The 18,391-nt window shown below is 45.6% G+C and overlaps 1 protein-coding gene across 1 annotated transcript in view; it reads right to left on the bottom strand.

The window, feature by feature from the left end:
• PIGU (phosphatidylinositol glycan anchor biosynthesis class U) overlaps nucleotides 1–18,391 on the bottom strand; it is a gene marked incomplete at both ends in the record, with an annotated part of 98,890 nt that overhangs the window by 37,180 nt on the left and 43,319 nt on the right. The window contains 3 exons of the mRNA XM_080716412.1: nucleotides 2,900–3,024; nucleotides 4,788–4,931; nucleotides 8,269–8,423. Of these exons, the coding sequence (XP_080572538.1) occupies nucleotides 2,900–3,024; nucleotides 4,788–4,931; nucleotides 8,269–8,423 (424 nt within the window). The remainder of the gene's footprint in view (nucleotides 1–2,899; nucleotides 3,025–4,787; nucleotides 4,932–8,268; nucleotides 8,424–18,391) is intronic.

Genomic DNA, 18,391 nt, shown 5'->3' with positions numbered 1-18,391 from the left:
CCAGCATTTGGGAGGCTGAGACCAGAGGACAGCCTCAGCTTCTGTGAGGCTCTTTGCAACTCAGTGAGACCCAGTTTCAAAATAAAGAATAAAAAATAGGGCAGGGGGTGTAGCCTGGAGGTCGAATGCCCCTGGGGTCCATCTCCAGACCCGAAAAAAATAAATAAATAAAGCTGGGAAGGGCATGGGTTCAATCCCTAGGACAAAAAAAAAAAAAAAAAAAAAGAAAAAGAAAAGACAAGAAAAGAAAAGAAAAGAAAGAAAGAGAATAAAAAGAAAAACAGAGGGAATATGGGACAGACAGCTAAGGTAAACCTACTCTTAGATAAAGAAGATCAGGGCACCTGTAATCCAAGCACTTGGGAGGTGAATACAGAAGAATCGAAGGTTCACAGCCAACCTCAGCAACCAAGTGAGACCCTGTTTCAAAATAAAAAATAAAATAGGGTTGGGTGTAGCTCAGAGGTCAAATGCCCCTGGGTTCCATCCCCAGACCCACAAAAATAAATAAATAAATAAACAAGTAAATAAATTAATAGTAAAAAAAAATTAAAAATGAAGAATAAATATAAAGAATATTTATAAATATTAATAAAGAATAAATAAAGAATGCCCCTGGGTTCAATTCCCAGGACCAACGCAAAACAAAATAAAAACAAACCAGTGCCTCCAAAACCTCCCCAGCCTAGAGTGGTCCAAGTTGCAGTGACCTCATGATTTGTCACTGGCCATTCTGCTGGGGGACTCGCTCTGATTCTGAGCCCACCAGACTGGGTGATTCTTGTCTGTGCAATGAGGATATCACAGACAGAAGACACTGCTTCCTCCTCCCAGTCAGCCCAGACTGGCCGCCACGCACTCACAGTGGGTAAAGAAAGTTCAGCGGCTCCCTTTCCCATTCTCTTTCTCTCTCTCTATATATATATATATATTTTTTTTTTTGGTGGTACTGGGGTTCCTGAAAACCCTTCTACCTCCAGGCTACACTCCCAGACCTACTTTATACTTTTTTTAAATTTGGAAACAGGGTCTCTTAAGCCAGCGCAGCTGGCTTCGAACCTGTGCGATCCTCCTGTCTCTGCCTCCCAAGTGCGGGGATTACAAGCGTGTGCCACCACGCTCGGCCTTCCCTTTCCCATTCTAATGTGCAGAATCAGGTGCATCACTAACACTGCCTCCTGCTTAGGGAGGTTCGTTTGTTCATTCTTTCATTCATTCATTCTGAACTACGCCTCTACATTTATTTTATTTTAATTTTGAAAGAGGGTCTTTCTAAATGGATGAGAGTCTCACTACTTGCTAAGGCTGTCCTCAAATCTGCGATCCTCCTGTCTCAACCTTCCAACTACTGGGATTACAGTCATGTGCCACCATGTGTCGCTCTTAGGAAGGTTTAAAAAGCCCCTCCAGGAGCCAGATGTGGTGGTGCACTCTTGTACTCCCAGTACCTAGAAGGCTGAGACAGGAGAACTCACAGGTTGGAAGCCAGCCTCAGTTACTTAGTGAGGCTCTCAGCAACTTAGTTAGACCCTGTTTCTAAATAAAATACAAAATTGGTCTAGGAGTGTAGCTTGGAGGTAGAAAGTCCCTGGGTTCCATCCCCAGTAACACTAACACACACACACACACACACACACACACACACACACACACACACACTCTCCGTTGACATTTGCCAATTCTTCTGTGTGTAAGGTTCTGCCCTGGATGTGGGGACACAGAGGTGAAGGAATCATCATATCTGCTCCAAGGGAGTCCCCAGGCACTGAAAAGAACCACTAGAGAGGGCTGAGTCCACCTGAGAGAAGCACAGGCCTGGGAGTGTATGCAGGCCAGCACTGAGCCATCTGCTGAGGATGGGATGGGCAGCCCTGAGAGGGGTCATTACAGGAGGCAGGAAATCTGCTGTTACCATCAGCTTTTAGGACCTCTGGGAAATGGCTCAGAGTCCAAGGCTAGGGTCGTGCTGTGCAATATGTGCTCAGCCACATGTGACAACATGTCTAACCATATGTGACTTTTGTGTGTGTGTGATTCTGGAAACTGAACCCAGGGGCATTTTACATCTTGAGCTATACCTCAGCCACATTTTATTTTTTATTTTGAAACAGGGTTTCACTAAGTTTCTGAGGGCCTCACTATATTCCTGAGGCTGACCACTAACTTGTCTCAGCCTCCCAAGTACAGGTAGGTGTGTGCTACTGTACCTAGCTACACGTGGCTTCTTAAATTTAAAAATTCTTTTTTTTTTTTTTTTTTTTTGCAGGGTACTAGGGATTGAACTCAGGAGCATTCATCTCTGAGCTATACCTCCAGCCCTATTTTTAAATTCTTTATTTTGAAACAGGTTCTCCCTAAGTTGAAGAATGCCTCACTAAATAGCTGAGACTGTCAGTGAACCGAGATCCTCCTGTCTCAGCCTCCCGAGTACTGGGATTATAAGTGTGCACCGCTACTCCTTGGTTCCACTAGTAGCTACTGTATTAGGCTACAGAGATTCTGGACCTTTCCACTGCCACAGAAAGCTCTGAAGGACAGCACTGGGCAGGGATCACGGATCTGGATTCTAATCCCAGCCCTTCCAGCTAACAGTCATGTGACCATGAATGAATGGCTCTACCTTTCTTTACCTCAGTTTTCTCATCTGCACAATGGGAATACTTACCTGAAAGGCTGGTGTGAGGATAACAACAGTGGTTAGATACACGGTAAATACTTGGTAAGTGGTATTTGTATTTATCATTAATCTTAGCACCTAGGTGGAGGGGTCCCCTCTCTCCTAGTGCTGCCTAAACTGATGGTACTTAGCAAATGCCTTTCAACTCCTTTATCCCTCAGTGTTTCATCCAGGGGTAGACTGACATGATCTGTCACCAGCAGTGACAGCCGGAGTACTCACATCTGTAGAGATGGTTCCACACAGGGAAGAAGGCCATGTAGAGGGCCACGTCCCCCACTGTTGGGTAGGACTTGAAGATGGAGATGACGGCAATCTGGATGAACATGAAGAAGATGGGGTGCTCCCTGCAGCAAGGCAGAGAAGACAGACAGATCAGCCAGGGATCACACCTGCCCAGAAACTCCTGGTCCACCCCACAGGCCCAAAATACTCCCAGGGGACCCGGGGCAGGAGCTGGCTTACTACCCACAAGACACAGATGTGCCGGGCCCCAGTAGCAGAATAGAACACCACAGGGATCCAGAAATGCCCAGAAGTGATAAGGAGGGCCTGGCAAATACCAGATAACCAGCCCACAGAGACACTTCCCATCAGCAGCCACCCCTGCCTCTACCAGTCCAGGCCTTCCCCTAGGAGCCCTGGAGGGAGAAAACAAATGACGTCAGCTCCTTATTACCAGGCTCAAGTGACTGCTGGTCAGCCACCAGGCAGCCTCCCTTGCCAAGGGCTTCTATGACGACGGGCCCAGGGCAGGAAGTACTTTCTGGCTGACACTTTGCTCTCTGACAATATGGTCAGTGAGGTCTGCAGGCCCTTCAAGTTCAGAAAGATAACTGAATGCTACAAAAAGCTTTTCAGTTCTTTGGGGCTGGAACTGGCATTCTTGATACCTTAAATTAATAACAGGTTGAACCATAATTTTAATTTAATAATAAGGGATAGCAAAGCTCCCATCTTCAGACCTCACTCTGAGCTAAATTCTGTGAGAAGCTGGCATCATCTCAGGTGGTCCTGCCACGTTGTAACCACCCCCCTAAGGTGGGCAGTCCTGTCTCCTGAACTTCACAAATGAGAAAACTGAGGTTCAGAGAAGTGAAGCAAGTTGCCTGCATCTTTAAGTGATGGAGCTGTCTCCAGAGCTCCTAATGGCTGCCTGGCACTGATCTCCTGAGTGCTCCACAGCCCTCCTCGCAGCCCTGCTTAGGGAGGACGGAGACAGAGTGCGCCTCCATGCTCCCCCAAGAGCCGGATGAGTGCTGGAGAGAGGCGAACAGGAAGAGGCCAGCTCTAGATCCTCCTTAGCAACACCTAAGTACGTGCACAGAGCCTATTTCTGCACAGAACCTGGATGCCTGCTGTGCAAGGCTTGCCTCAGAGGCCGGGGTCTGAGCCAGGAGGGTGACCACTTCTGGGGTTACTGAAAGTGCTCTCCCTCAGCAGCCTGCAGCGGTACAATGGGAAGAGCGCAGATTCAAGAGCCAGACAAACCTGTACTTGAATTCCAGCCCCACTGCTTACTAGCAGTGTGAACAGGGAACTCATTCTACCTTTCTCTCGTCCATTTCCTCATCTATGAGAGGAGATAACAGCATTAAGATTCTCAGAGATCTCTCAAGTCTCTGAGTTAGGTATGATTTGTTTCATAAAGCCTAGAAAGGTGCCTGGGATGGCGAAAGCTCACATGTTAGGTCTTCTATACTACAAATAACTCCACAGATAATCCCTTTTTGGGAAAATAATCAGAAGATCAAACAGAGCTATAGGTGGCCAGCCTCTAACTAATCCATCCCCAGTCCCTCCAGATAACAGCCCTGGGCAGATGACGGAAGACTTCCAAACAGATCCACTTTTTCCAAAGATGTCACAGTGTAGCCCCTGCTTCCCTGAATGGAGAGTGGGCTTGACAGCAATGGGCTTGGGCAGCTCAAAGTGCAATCGGGGCTCTGAAGCACACTGTACGTGCACACAGCCTGTACTCACGAGTGAGCCCGGCGCCCCAGGTGACCAAGGAGAGGGATCCTTGAGCAGAGGCTGCATAAGCCTGATGGCAGGAGCTCCGTCTGAAGAGCACCTATGAAGGCACAGGCGGAGCAGGTCCCCCACTTACTTTAGCTTGATGGCTAATGGGATGGTGTAGAAGAAGACGTTGATCTGAAACACGCAGACAAAGAAGAGGCTGAAGTGCTCAAACATCTCTGCAAAGAAGTACCAGAAAAGACCAATGTTTGGAGTGAGATCTGGAACAGAAAGTCTGGAATTAAGAAAACACAGGGAGAAAAAAAAAAGTTACAAATGATCTGCTTTCCCTTGTTTTCTCCTCAAGAGTTGGGCCACTGCTGGCAGCTGAGGACAACTTCCTTCCTATAGAGATCAGGACGTGAAACATTCTCCAGGTACATTAGAGACACAGAGAGTAAGAAGCCATAATAAATATTAGTTAAGCCAAACAATTCTGTTTTGTTTTGGTGGCACTAGGGGTATTCTACCAAGCTATGCCCCTAGCCTTTCTATTTTTTTAAATTTATTATTATTGGTTTTTTTTTTTTTTTTTTTGGTTGGGGGGGGTATGGGGATGGAACCCAGGGGCATTCTACCTCCGAGCTACACCCCTAGCCCTATTTTTTTTTTTTGGTGGTACTGGGGATGGAATCCTTCTACCTCTGGGCTACACTCCCAGACCTATTTTATATTTTTTATTTGGAAACAGGGTGTCTTAAGCCAGCGAGGTTGGCTTCAAACCTGCACGATCCTCCTGTCTCCGCCTCCCAAGCACGGGGATTATAAGCGTGCGCTACCACACCCGGCTCCCAGCTATTTTTTATTCTTTATTTTGAACAGGGTCTCATTGAGTTGCAAAGGGCTTAAGTAATAACTGAGGCTGTCCGCGAACCCCAATCCTCCCATCTGAACCTTCCAAATGCTGGGATTATAAGCATGTGCCACTGCGCCAGGTTGTTTATTTTTTATTTTGAAACAAGTTTACTAAGTTGCTGATGATCTTGCTAAATTGTTAAGGCTGGTCTTAAACCTGCAATCCTCCTGTCTCAGCCTCCCAAGTACTGGGATTTATAGGCGTGGGACACCATACCAGGCTTAAGCCAAACAAATCTGAAACTAGGCAAGGATTTATCCTAGAAGTCAAGAGAGCAGCCACTCTTTTATTGCCTAGGACAGTTTACAATCAGGAGTTACCTAGGAGTGTAATAAAGAAGAAGGAAGATTTAAATAATATCTATCTTGGTCATTCCAAAGATTCAAAAGGAATAAGCTCAAAGATTTTGCTCCTCCCCATTCTTGTTCTACATTTCTACAACAGGAGCCAGAAGACAGAGTGCCTACATTGAGAATTCTAGGGGCTTCTGGAACCAGCAGAAGGTTCTGATAGTATACCCAGGGTCCCAGAGCTCATTTGAGAAATTAATGTTTAACTGGAAGACTTTTGTGTTTGTGTGTGTGTGGTACTAGGGATGGAACCCAGGGGCATTCCACCTCAGAGCTACACCCCCAGCCCTGGTTTTATTTTTTATTCTTTTAATTTGAAACAGGGTTTCACTAAGTTGTGGAGGGCCTCACTAAGTAGCTGAGGCTGTCCACGAACCACGATCCTCCTGTCTCAGCCTCACGAATGCTGGGATTACAAGCATGTGCCACCACACCCACCTTATTATTTTTGAAACAGTCTCACTGAGTTGAAAAGGGCCTAAGTAGCTGAGTCTGGCCATAAACCTGCGATCCTCCTGTCTCAGCCTCCCAAGTCTGGGATTACAAGCAGGTGTCATGCCTGGCTTTTATTCTTTATTTTGAAACAGGGTCTCACTAAATTGAAGAGTGTCTCTGGCTTTGAAACTGTGATACTTCTGTCTCAGCCTCCTAAGTACTGGGATTACAAGTAAGCACCACCACACCCAGCCTGAAGACTTTTTGTCTAGTTAAATACCACAGAAATTGGTTCTTCTAAAAGTTTACATCATACACTTGTTTTGTTTGTTTGTTTTACAGTGCTGAGGACTGCACCCAGGGCCTCTAAGCATGTTATGGAAATGCTCTACCACTGGCTACATCCCCACCCCTACAGTAGAATTTTGATTTTACAGTACCGCAAAAAAAGAAAATTTTTTTTTATTAAAAAAAAAAAAACCCATACAATTGAAAGTTCTCCCAAGCTGGGCATGATGGCACATGCTTGTAATCCCACCAAAAAAAAAGAAAGAAAGTGATCTCAATCACAATGTGAAAAGGACAAGAATTGGGGAACAGAGAGGAAGAGACAGGTAATAGGTTCTGTCAGAATTCCCTGACAGAGGTCTATACCTTTTGTGGCAACTCTACTTCCTTTCCTATGACATGAGGTAAATAACAGAATCTTTGGCTCAGCAAAAAGCCAGGCGAGCTCTTTAGCAGGCATCACGAACTCCTATCCGAGGCAGAGCATAAAGGACTTGAAGTAAGTCTTTTTTTTTTCTTTTCTGCAGTACTGGGGATGAAACCCAGGGACACTAGAACTCTCAGCCACGCCCCCTGCCCTATTTTTTTTATTCTTTATTTTGAAACAGGGCCTCGCTAAGTAACTGAGGCTGTCCACAAACCACGATCTTCCAGTCTCTGCCTCCCGAATGCTGGGATTACAAGCGTGCACCACCACGCCCGGCGAATAAGTCATCGTTATGCTTGGGCAGGACTCAACACAAGGGAGCAACCAGCAGCCACATGGGGTTCTAACTCTGGATTCCCTTCTCACCCTCACGGGTTTCAGTCTCTCTCCTACTGGGCTGCAAGCTCCTCGCGGCTTAGGCAGCAACCAGCCCCTTAGCACGCACACAGAGCTGACACCAAGGATTTGAAAATGTTTGCAAGCCGGGCGTGGTGGTGCATGCTTGTAATCCCCGCGCTTGGGAGGCTGAGACAGGAGGATTGCACAGGTTTGAAGCCAGCCTCAGCTACTTAGTGAGGCTCTCAGCAACTTAGTGAGACCCTGTTTCCAAATAAAATATAAAATAGGTCTGGGAGTATAGCCCGGAGGTAGAAAGCCCCTGGGTTCCACCCCCAGTACCACCAAGAAAAAAAAAGAAAATGTTTGCACAATTCCTGAACATACACTTGGGCAAGGCTGCAAATACTGTGTAGCTATCTGGACCTTCTCTAAAGGTCTGCAGTTGGCCAGGTGGCTTCAAAGTAAAACGTCAGAGATACTCTTGCAGTAAAGAAACATATCCATTCCTCTTTGAAATTGAACTCACACTCCAATCTGGAGTGTGGTAGTTGCTCTGGATGTTTCAAGGGTGCTCTTTTCTTTCACTGAATCAAACCTGTGCTCTAGAGCACTGATTTTCAAAGTATGTTCCTGCACCACCAGCAGCACCGGAAAACTTGAGAATTGCAAATTCTTGGTCCCCGCCTCAGTGCTGCCTCATCAGGGCCTCGGGTCAGACCAGCACTCAGGGTTTAGCGAGTCCTACAGGAGCTCTGAGGCCCCTTAAGGTTTGACGACCCCTGCTATAGACGCTGCCTCTGGCCCTCTCCGCCTGATTTCATCAGGAGTTATGAAAACAAAATCACTTGCAGAGTTTTCTAATGAGGGCTTTACTTACATGAAGCCGTAGACTGCAGGGATGAAATCCCAGGAGCTGAGAAGGAAGAAGGAGAGGCACACGATTACCACGAGGCTCCCCACATACATCACGGCATACTCCCAAGAGAATATCCAGAAGGCTTTGCTCTTCACTCTCACGGGTATGTACTCCCGCTAGGAGAGAGGCAGAACAGGACATTAGGGACGCTCAGGACAGACAGACGCCATCAGCTTAAACACAAAGGCCCTTCCTGCAAGACCACGCTAGAATACGCAGGGCTACCACTGTGCTGCATCTCCAACTAAACAAGAGAGACATTAGCACTTGAGAGGGGTTAAGCCAGGTGTGGTGGAGCACTCTTGGAATCCGAGTACTTGGAAGGCTGAAACAGGAGGATCCCAGGTTCATGGCCAGCCTCAGCTACTTAGTGAGGCCTCCACAACTTAGTGAGATCCCGTTTCAAAATAAAGGATGAAAAACAAAAAACAGCCCGGCGTGGTGGTGCATGCTCGTAATCCCAGCATTTGGGAGGCTGAGACAGGAGGATCTCAGTTCGAGGACAGCCTCATCTACTTAGTGAGGCCCTTTACAAATCAGTGAGACCCTGTTGAAAAGAAAAACTACCTAGTAATAAAAGGAAGTAGTCAGACATGGTAGTGAAGTCTTGTAATCCCAGTACTTGGGAGGCTGAGACAGGAAGATCACAGGTTCAAGGATAGCCTCAACTACTTAGTGAGGCCCTCTGCAACTCTGTGAGAACGTTTCAAAATGAATAGAAAAAATAGGGCTGGGGGTGTAGCACAGAGGTAGAATGACCCTGGGTTCCATTCCCAGTACTGCAAATAAATAAATAAAATAAAATAAAAAAGCCGGGCGTGGTGGCGCACGCTTGTAATCCCCACGCTTGGGAGGCAGAGACAGGAGGATCGCGCAGGTTCGAAGCCAGCCACGCGCGCTGGCTTAGGAGACCCTGTTTCCAAATATAAAAAATGTAAAAATAGGTCTGGGAGTGTAGCCCGGATGAAGAAGGGCTTCCAGGAACCCCAGTACCACCAAATAAATAAATAAATAAAATAAAAATAAAAATAGGGCTGGGGGGTGTAGCTCCTCGGTACACACACACACACACACACATAATTACTGAACATCATGGTGTATGCCTATAATCCCAGTATTGGGAAGCTGAAACAGGAAGACGCAGATTCAAGGACAGCCACATCAAGTGGTGAAACTCTCTCATCAACCTAGTGAGACCCTGTTTCAAAATAAAAATGAAATTATGTGGGGATATAGCTCAGAGGTAGAAAAATCCTAGGTTCGACTCCCAATACCCCCACACACACAAAAAAAAAAAAAAATTAGGGAAGAGGAAGCAATTTCCCAAATTGCTTAGGCAAGAACTCTACCACTGCACTACATACACCTCTTTCCCTCAGAAGAGGAGAAATTTATCTCTAAAGCATTAGGAAGAAAAATATTTCTTCTAAAGAAACCATTTTCTTTCATGGTTTGAAAAGGGAAATATCAAGCCTGCCATGGTGGCCCACGCTTGTAATCCCAGTACTTAGGCTAAGACAGGAGGATCCAGGTTAGCAGCCAGCCTCAGCTACTTAGTGAGGCCCTCTGCAACTTAGTGAGACCCTGTTTTAAAAAAAAAAAAAAAGAATAAAGCCAGATGTGGTGGCGCCACGCTTGTAATCCTAGTACTTGGGAGGCTGAGACAGGAGGATTAGCAAGTTCAAAGCCAGCCTCAGCTACTTAGTGAGACCCTGTTTCAAAATAAAATATAAAAAAGGTCTGTGAGTGTAGCCTGGGGGGTAGAAAGCCCCTGGATCCCATCCCCAGTACAAAAAAATAAAATAAAATAAATAGGGCAGGGGGTGTAGCTCAGAGGTAGAATGCTCCAGAGTTCAATCTCCAGTACAATAACAAAAAAAAAAAGAGAGTGAGTGAGAGCGAGAGCGATCGAGAGAGAGAGAGAGAGAGAGAGAGAGAGAGACAGACAGACAGACAGACAGACAGACAGACAGAGACAGACAGACCCAGGGGCTATATTTTACGTGGTAGGTATATTAGAAGCAACAAAACTGGGTAGAAAGTTTATTGTAAATGCACAAGCAACTTCTTACCCTCACTTTTACCTGTTCTAAAAAGAAAAGAAGCTAACAGCACTGCCACTGCTACCCTGGCGCCCTGGAAGCGGCAGAGGCAAGAGAAAGTTGCTGGGACAAGAAAGAGCAGAGTGTGAGGACTCCAAATCGGGTCCCAGGGAAGGCCTGGGGAGGAACTCAGTTGTCTAGAAGGACCTCATTGGGGTTGGCTCCTTTAGGTGACCTAGTGTCATGCAACCTGCCCTAAAGCTCCATAAAGTATAGAAATCACAGGATTCACTTTTTCTCTTCAAAGGCAAGAAAAGGTCAGAATGGATTAAAGCAAACACAAAAGGCACTCACAAGGTAATTTCCCCTGGTGTCTGTCACTGTTCTTGAGAGAAAAGAGCCTCAAACCACCCAAGTGAGCGTAAGGCTTTCGGAATCACAAGCAAAAGGGAGGCGGGAACTAGAAGCTTCCTGGGCTACACTCAGCGTCTCAGCAACCCCAGCGATGCCCTCGCCAGCCTCAGGGCCTCAGCTCCCCCTGCACTTGGTTCTCCTGGCTGTCCTGCCTTCACCCTGTGCGCGTCAGGGCTCTGTTTGATTCTGTGTGTGACCAGGTCAGAACACTGTAAACTCTCTAATTTGGAAACTAGGCTCCAAGCCAAGGTCAGAGAAGAGCAGAGTTGGGAGGGAACCAGATGGGCTCAAAGGACAAGTCTCCTCGGTGGCTGACAGGGGAGCCAGATGCAGCAGCTCTGCCCTGGATGCCTCATCGGGAGGAGAAGCTTCAACTAGCACTGATGAGACAGGGCTTGTTCACCATCTGCCTTTTGCGGTCTCTAGGAACTACCAGCAGAATGGGAGCAAGTGTTCAGTGTCAAAAGAGGATGTGCAAACTAAAAGTTCCTCTGACTCCAAATAAGGATTAACTTTCTTTTTCCATTATGGGCCCATGTAATTACAGACTGGTGGCCATGTTCTTTCAGAGAATATCTGAATACTAATAATGACAGGTATGATTTAGTAAGCTCTTATCAGGTTCTATTCAAGATACTTGATATGTATTTACGCTTGTATTATATTACTTTTTTTTTTGCGATACTGGGGATGGAACCCAGTGGCATTCTACCTCTGAGCTAGACCCCAACCCAATTTTTTATTCTTTATTTTGAAACAGGGTCTGAGTTGCAAAGGCCTTACTAAGTAGCTGAGGCTGTCCACGAACTGGGATACTCCTGTCTCAGCCTCCCAAATGCTGGGATGACAAGTGTGCACCACCATACCCAGAGTTCTTGCCATATTATTTTTATCTAAATATATAAATTTATTTTTGCTGATTTATTTAAAAGTTGTACACGACACTTTTCCCCAAAACACATCATGTACCTACTGAAAATATAGACATTTTCCTTCATATCACAATACTATTATCCCACCACACCCGGTGGGAATAAGAAATTAACAATTCTAGCCAGGCGTGGTGGTGCACGCCTGTAATCTCAGTACTTGGGAGGCTGAGACAGGAGGATCGCAGGTTCGTGGCCAACCTCAGCTACTTAGTGAGACCCTGTTTCGAAATAAAGAATAAAAAATAGTGCTGAGTTGTAGCTTGGAGGTCAATCCCCAGTACCGCAAAAAAAAAAAAAAAAAAAAAAAAAAAAGAATATCTGAAAGTCAATGTGTGTACCCTGAACTGCATCACTCCCGGAAGTGTATCTGTCCGGTTGTGCTGCTGTAAGTGATGTGAATGGATAGCTTGCTTTGGCTGGCCGCTCTGGTACATGCGTGTAACCCTAGTACTTACTTGAGAGGCTGAGACAGGAGGACCGCAGGTTCCAGGCTGGCCTCAGCTACTGAGTGAGACTCTCAACTTAGTGAGACCCTGTTTCAAAATAAAAGATAAAACGGGGCTGGGAGTATAGCATAGAGGTAGAATTCCCTGGTTCCAATATCTAGTACCACACACACAAAAAAACATTTCTTTGTAAAGATATATTTTTCCATTTGTTGGTAGCAAATTATTTAGAGGGTAGAGAATAGGAATTTTATTTTGGCACCATGAAATGAAAATGTGCTGTTCTCCAAAAACCATTCACCTAATGATATTAGCATCCATTGATGATCTTTGCTAGATTCAATAGTTTCACTGGCAATCTGCTATTCTATCACTCATACATATATATATTGGTACTAGGGATGGAACCCAGGGGCATTCTACTTCTGTACAATCCTAGTCTTGTTTAATTTTTTAATTTTGAAATAGGGTCTCACTAGGTGACCTTCCACTAAGTTGCTGAAGACAGCCTCAAACCTGTGATCCTCCTGTCTCAGTCTCCCAAGTACTAGGATGACAGGCATGTGTCACCAAGCTCAGCTATACTCCTACATTTATAGACTGGCTCTCTTCTGTAAAGAAGAGCTTCCCTAGAATACCATGGTTTAGTACACCTGTAATCCCAGTGTGTGGGAGGCCAAGACAGGAAGATCACAGGTTCAAAGACAGTCTGAGCAAGTGGTGAGACTCTCATAAACCTAGAGAGACCCTGTTTCAAAATAAAAATAAAATTGGGTTGAGTGTGGTGATGCATGCTTGTAATCCCAGTACTTGGGAGGCTGAGACAGAAGGATTGAAGGTTTGCGACCAGCCTCATCAGCAACTTGTGAGGCCCTCTGCAACTTAGTGAGACCTATTTCAAAATAAAGAATAAAATAGGGCTGAGAGTGTAGCTTAGAGGTAGAATGCCCCTGAGTTCAATCCCCAGTACAAAAAAAATAATAATAATAATAGGGTTTGGGGCACCTCTATGGAGATAGAATGCCCCTGGGTTCAATCCCTAGTTGTTCAATCAATCAATCAATCAACCAATCGATAGAATTGGGCTGGAGAGGCCAGGTGTGGTGGGGCACACTTGTAATCTCAGCACTTGAGAGGCAGAGACCAGAGGACTGTAGTTTGCTGACAGCCTCAGCTACTTAGTGAGGCCCTTTGCAACTTGGTGAGACCTTGTTTCAAAAAAAATTTTTTTAAAAACTAAAGCCAGGCATGGTGGTGCACGCTTGTTATCCCTACACTTGGGAGGCTGAGACAGGGGGATTGCGCAGGTTCAAAGCCGGCCTCAGCTACGAGTGAAGCTCTCAGCAACTTAGTGAGACCCTGTTTCCAAATAAAATATAAAATAGGTCTGGGAGTGTAGCCCAGAGGTAGAAGTCCCTGGGCTCCACCTCCAGTACCAAAAAAACCAAAAACAAAAAAACAAAAAACTAAAAAAAACAGGGCTGGGGGTATAGCGCAGAGGTACAATGCCCCTGGGTTCCTTCCCCAGTACCAAGAAAAAAAAATAATAAATTGGGCTGGAGGTATAATTCAGAGGTAGAATGCCCCTGGGCTTAATCCCTAGTGTTTGCCTGCTTGCCTGCACCCCCCTCCCATATACATGCGCGCGCACACACACACACACACACACACACACACACACAGCGCTGCTTTTTAAATTTTTTTTTTTTTTTTTTTTTTTTTTTTTTTTTTTTGCGGGTCTGGGGATGGAACCCAGGGGCATCTGACCTCCGAGCTACACCCCTGCCCAATTCATATTCTTTATTTTGAAACTGGGTATCACTGAGTTGCAGAGGGCCTCACTAAGTAGCTGAGGCTGTCCGCGAACCGCGATCCTCCTGGTCTCAGCCTCCCAAATGCTGGGATTACAAGCGTGCGCCACCACACCCGGCTTTAAATTTCTTTTTATTTTATTTATTTATTTTTTTTGGGTGGTATTGGGGTTCCTGGAAACCCTTCTACCTCCAGGCTACACTCCCAGACCTATTTTTACATATTTTTATTTGGAAACAGGGTCTCTTAAGCCAGCGAGGCTGGCTTCGAACTTGCGCGATCCTCCTGTCTCCGCCTCCCAAGCGCGGGGATTACAAGCGTGTGCCACCACGCCTGGCCGCTGCTTTTTAAAAACGCAACGTAACTGCTTAGTTTCCGCAGCCCATCCCCAGCACCCCCTCACTACTAGGGATCAAACCCAGAGGCATTCTACCAGTGAGCTATACTTCCAGACCTTTTTCATTTTATTTACTCTATTTTTGAGGTACTAGGGATTGAACCCTCAGGCGAGTTCTACGCCTGAGACACCCCCAAGCCCTATTTTATTTTTTTCCTTGAAACAGGGTCTCACTAGGCTGCTGAGAGTCTAGCTACATTGTCAAGGCTGTCCTCGAACCTCCAATGCTCCTGTCTCAGCCTCCCAAGCACTGGGATCCCTGGGGTGCCAACCTCATCCAGTTGGTCTGCACTCTTGATACTCAGAATCCAAAGGCCCAGTAAAGTAGCCCCTTTGGTTGGCTGCAGGGTTTCAACATTGTCCCCTGAGCCTCTGCAACTACTCTGCTTTCTGTCTTAATGTGATATGCCAGGCAAACCTACTGTACGCTACAATATCTTTCCAGGAGGGATGAGTGCCTGCAGAGGGCTTGAAAAAACTTTGAGAAGGCCGTGCGTGGTGGCGCACGCTTGTAATCCCCGCGCTTGGGAGGCGGAGACAAGAGGATCGCGCAGGTTCGAAGCCAACCATGCTGGCTTGAGAGACCCTGTTTCAAAAAAAAAAAAAAAAAATAGGTCTGGGAGTGTAGCCCAGAGGTAGAAGGGCTTCCAGGAACCCCAGTACCACACATACACACACACACAAAAAAAAAACTTTGAGAAAACAGAACTTCAAGAGTAGATCCACCATGTCTCGGTGGTTATCAAACTATTCTGAAGCTGGCGTGCTGGCACATGCCTACAATGCCAGTACTTGTAGGACTGAGCCAGGAGGATCACAGGTTGGAGGACAGGCTCTGCAACTTAGCGAGGCCCAAAGCACCTTAGGGAGACTCTGTTTCAAAATAAACAGTAAAATATAAAAGTTGGAGTTGTAACTCAGAGGTGGACTGTCTTTGGGTTCAATCCCCAGTATCACAAAACAAAACAAAAACATTTTGTGTTAGAGGCTGGAAGGACATCTAGGACCACCCTGTCCAGCCACCTGTGCTCATGTGTACGAGCACTGCGAGGACTTCCCAACAAGGGCCAGTCAGCTATGGGCCTAAACACTGATTCACAGGGAGCGGGCCTCACTTGGGACATCCCATTCCTACGCGGAGCTCATTATTTCTACCTTCTTAACCGCTATGGACTCTCAGAAACTCAGGCCCGAAGGGTCCACATAATGGTCTGAGAGGAACTTAGTCCTAAAGAATAATTTCCTCTTCTGTTCCCTCTCTCAAATTTAAACAGGTGGGTTTGTTTCTGGGTGTGACTGATTTTTCAAATACTCTACACCATGAATAACAAGGCCTTTCATATAAAAACTAGGGTGGGATGGAATTTGAATTTCTAAATAAATTCATCTCAAACTCCTGCTCCTACTCCTTACATAAAGACTGCTGCCAACCCAGCCGATACTACCTCTAGCATTCCCTGCATCAGTCTCTCAGTTCTCCTTTTCTCCTGCGTTGGTTTCAGCTCCAAGCTGAACCTGGCCTGGTGCAAGCACACCAGGACACATGGACTGTTCCAGCTTCAGTGCTTCCTACTCCCCTCTTAACACAAGGACTCCCTGCTTGGCAACCTCAATTGTTTTATCTCTGCAGAGTGTAGCGTGGTGCCTAGCACAATGTAGGTGCTCAGTAAATAGCACTCAACATTAGGACAGGGGACTAAACTAAATAGAGTGACTGCATGAGCTAACCTCATGATTCAGTTGTACTGTTCTTTGACAAGAAGTTTCCCTGACTTAAAAACAAAAGTTATTTGACATACAGCAATATTTAGAAACTGGCCTAACAAGCCAGGCGTGGTGTTTCACGCTTATAATCCCAGCATTTGGGAGGCTGAGACAGGAGGATCGCGGTTTGTGATCAGTAGTAGCTTCAGCTACTACTTAGTGAGGCCTTTTGCAACTCAGTGAGACCCTGTTTCATCAAAATAAATAATAAAAAGTAGGGCTGGGGGTGCAACTTAGAGGTAGAATGCCCCTGGGTTTCATCCTCAGTACCACACAAAAAAAAAAAAAAAAGAAAAAAAAAAAGAAAAGAAACTGGCCTAACAAACTATTTTGAATTTTCTGATCAGTTCATATGTATAAGATTTTTTTGTTTGTTTGTTTGGTTTTGGTCATACCAAGGATCAAACGCAGGGCCTTGTATATTGCTAGGCAAGCACTCTATCACTGAGCTATATCCCTGCTCTTTCTTCTATATTACTTATTTGATAACTAGTTAAACAAAAATTCTGGCTGCATGCATTCTCCTTAGGGTTTAGACTTTGTGTGTGTGTGTGTGTGGTACTAAGGATTGAACCCAGGATCATTCTAACTTTGAGATATACCCCTAGCCCTATTTTATTTTTTATTTTGAAACAGAATCTCACTGAGATGCTGAGAGTCTTGATAAACTGCTGAGGCTGGCTTCAAACCTGCAATCCTCCTGTCTCAGCCTTCCAAGTACTGGAATTACAGGTATGTACCACCATGTGGCTTAAATAATGGCTGCAGATTCCCTTTTTTTTTGGTATGGTACTATTTTTTTTTTTTTTTTTGGAAACAGGGTCTCACTAATTTGCAGAAGGCCTTGCTAAGTTGCTGAGGCTAGTCTTGAACCTGTGATTCTCCTGTTTCAGCCTTCCAAACATTGAAATTACAGGTGTGTAACACCATGTCCAGCTTCAGATTTTCTAATGAATAAACTATACATATTATGTAAAAAAGGAAACACAGCCAGGAATGGTGGTGCATACTTGTAATCCCAGTACTTGGAAGGCTGAGACATGAGGATCAGACATGAAGATTGTAGGCTCAAAAACAGCCTCAGACACTGGGCGTGGTGGTGTGTACTTGTAATCCCAGCATTTGGGAGGCTGAGACTGGAGGATCACGGTTCGTGGACAGCCTCAGCTATTTAGTGAGGCCCTCTGCTACCTAGTGAGACCCTGTCTCAAAATAAAGAATAAAAATAGGGGCAGGGGATGTAGCTCGGAGGTAGAATGCCCATGGGTTCCATTCCCAGACCACCAAAAGGAAAAAAAAAAGAAAAACAGCCTTAGCTAGTAGTGAGCCTCTCATCAACCTAGTGAGACCCTGTTTCAAATAATAAAATAGGGTTGAGGGTGTACCTCAAAGTTAGAATGCCCCTGGGTTCAGTCCCCAGTACCAAAAAGAAGAAAGAAAATGCAGACAGAATATTGTTATGTAAAAAAGGCTTGAATTAAGCACAAACATAGAAAAAAACAAAACAGGTTGACCATATGGTGACACATCTATTGAACTAGGATCATGGATCCAACATGAAAAGCCAGTGCTGGCAGAATGGGAAGCAGCTGGTCCACTGCTCCGGAGATACTGATGATGGCACTGCAACAGGCTCCGCTGTGTGGTGAACAATCTCACCTTGCATAACAAGAACTATAAAATTTCACAGCCTTGGGTCCAATGATTCAGCTGGATGAACATAATTAAGACTATAGCTTAAAGAAAAACAAATTCCTTTTTTTTGTGGTAATGCCCAGGAGCATTCTATGAGCAACACCCCAAGCCCTATTTTATTTTTTATGTTGAAGCAAGGTCTCACTAAGTTTTGGAGGGCCTCACTAAGTTGCTGAGGCTGGCTGTGAACCTGTGGTCCTCCTGTCTAGCCTCCCAAGTACTAGGATTACAGGCGTGCACCACCACACCTGGCAACAAATTCCTAAACCATGCATATTTGTGACAGTTAATACATATCTCATCAGGGTGTGGTGGAGCATACTTGTACTCCCAGCATTTGGGAGGCTGAGACAGGAGGTTCGTGGTTCCCGTGCGGACAGCCTCAGCTACTTAGTGAGGCCCTTTTTTGTAGTTTGGCGGGGCGTGGTGGTGCGCACCAAGGGTAGTCTTGAGCCTATGGTCCTCCTTTCTCAGCCTCCTAAGTACTGGGATTATAAGTGCACACCACCATGCCCAGCTTTACCCATTACATTTAATCTGCATAAGAACCTTACCAAAAAAATGGAGAATGCATGAAAGTTT

The sequence above is a fragment of the Muscardinus avellanarius genome (assembly GCF_963383645.1).
Source record: "Muscardinus avellanarius genome assembly, chromosome: 19".
NCBI classification, from domain to species: domain Eukaryota; kingdom Metazoa; phylum Chordata; class Mammalia; order Rodentia; family Gliridae; genus Muscardinus; species Muscardinus avellanarius.
The sequence above is the reverse complement of the archived record's forward strand: the minus strand, read 5'-3'. Positions and strand labels throughout refer to the sequence as shown.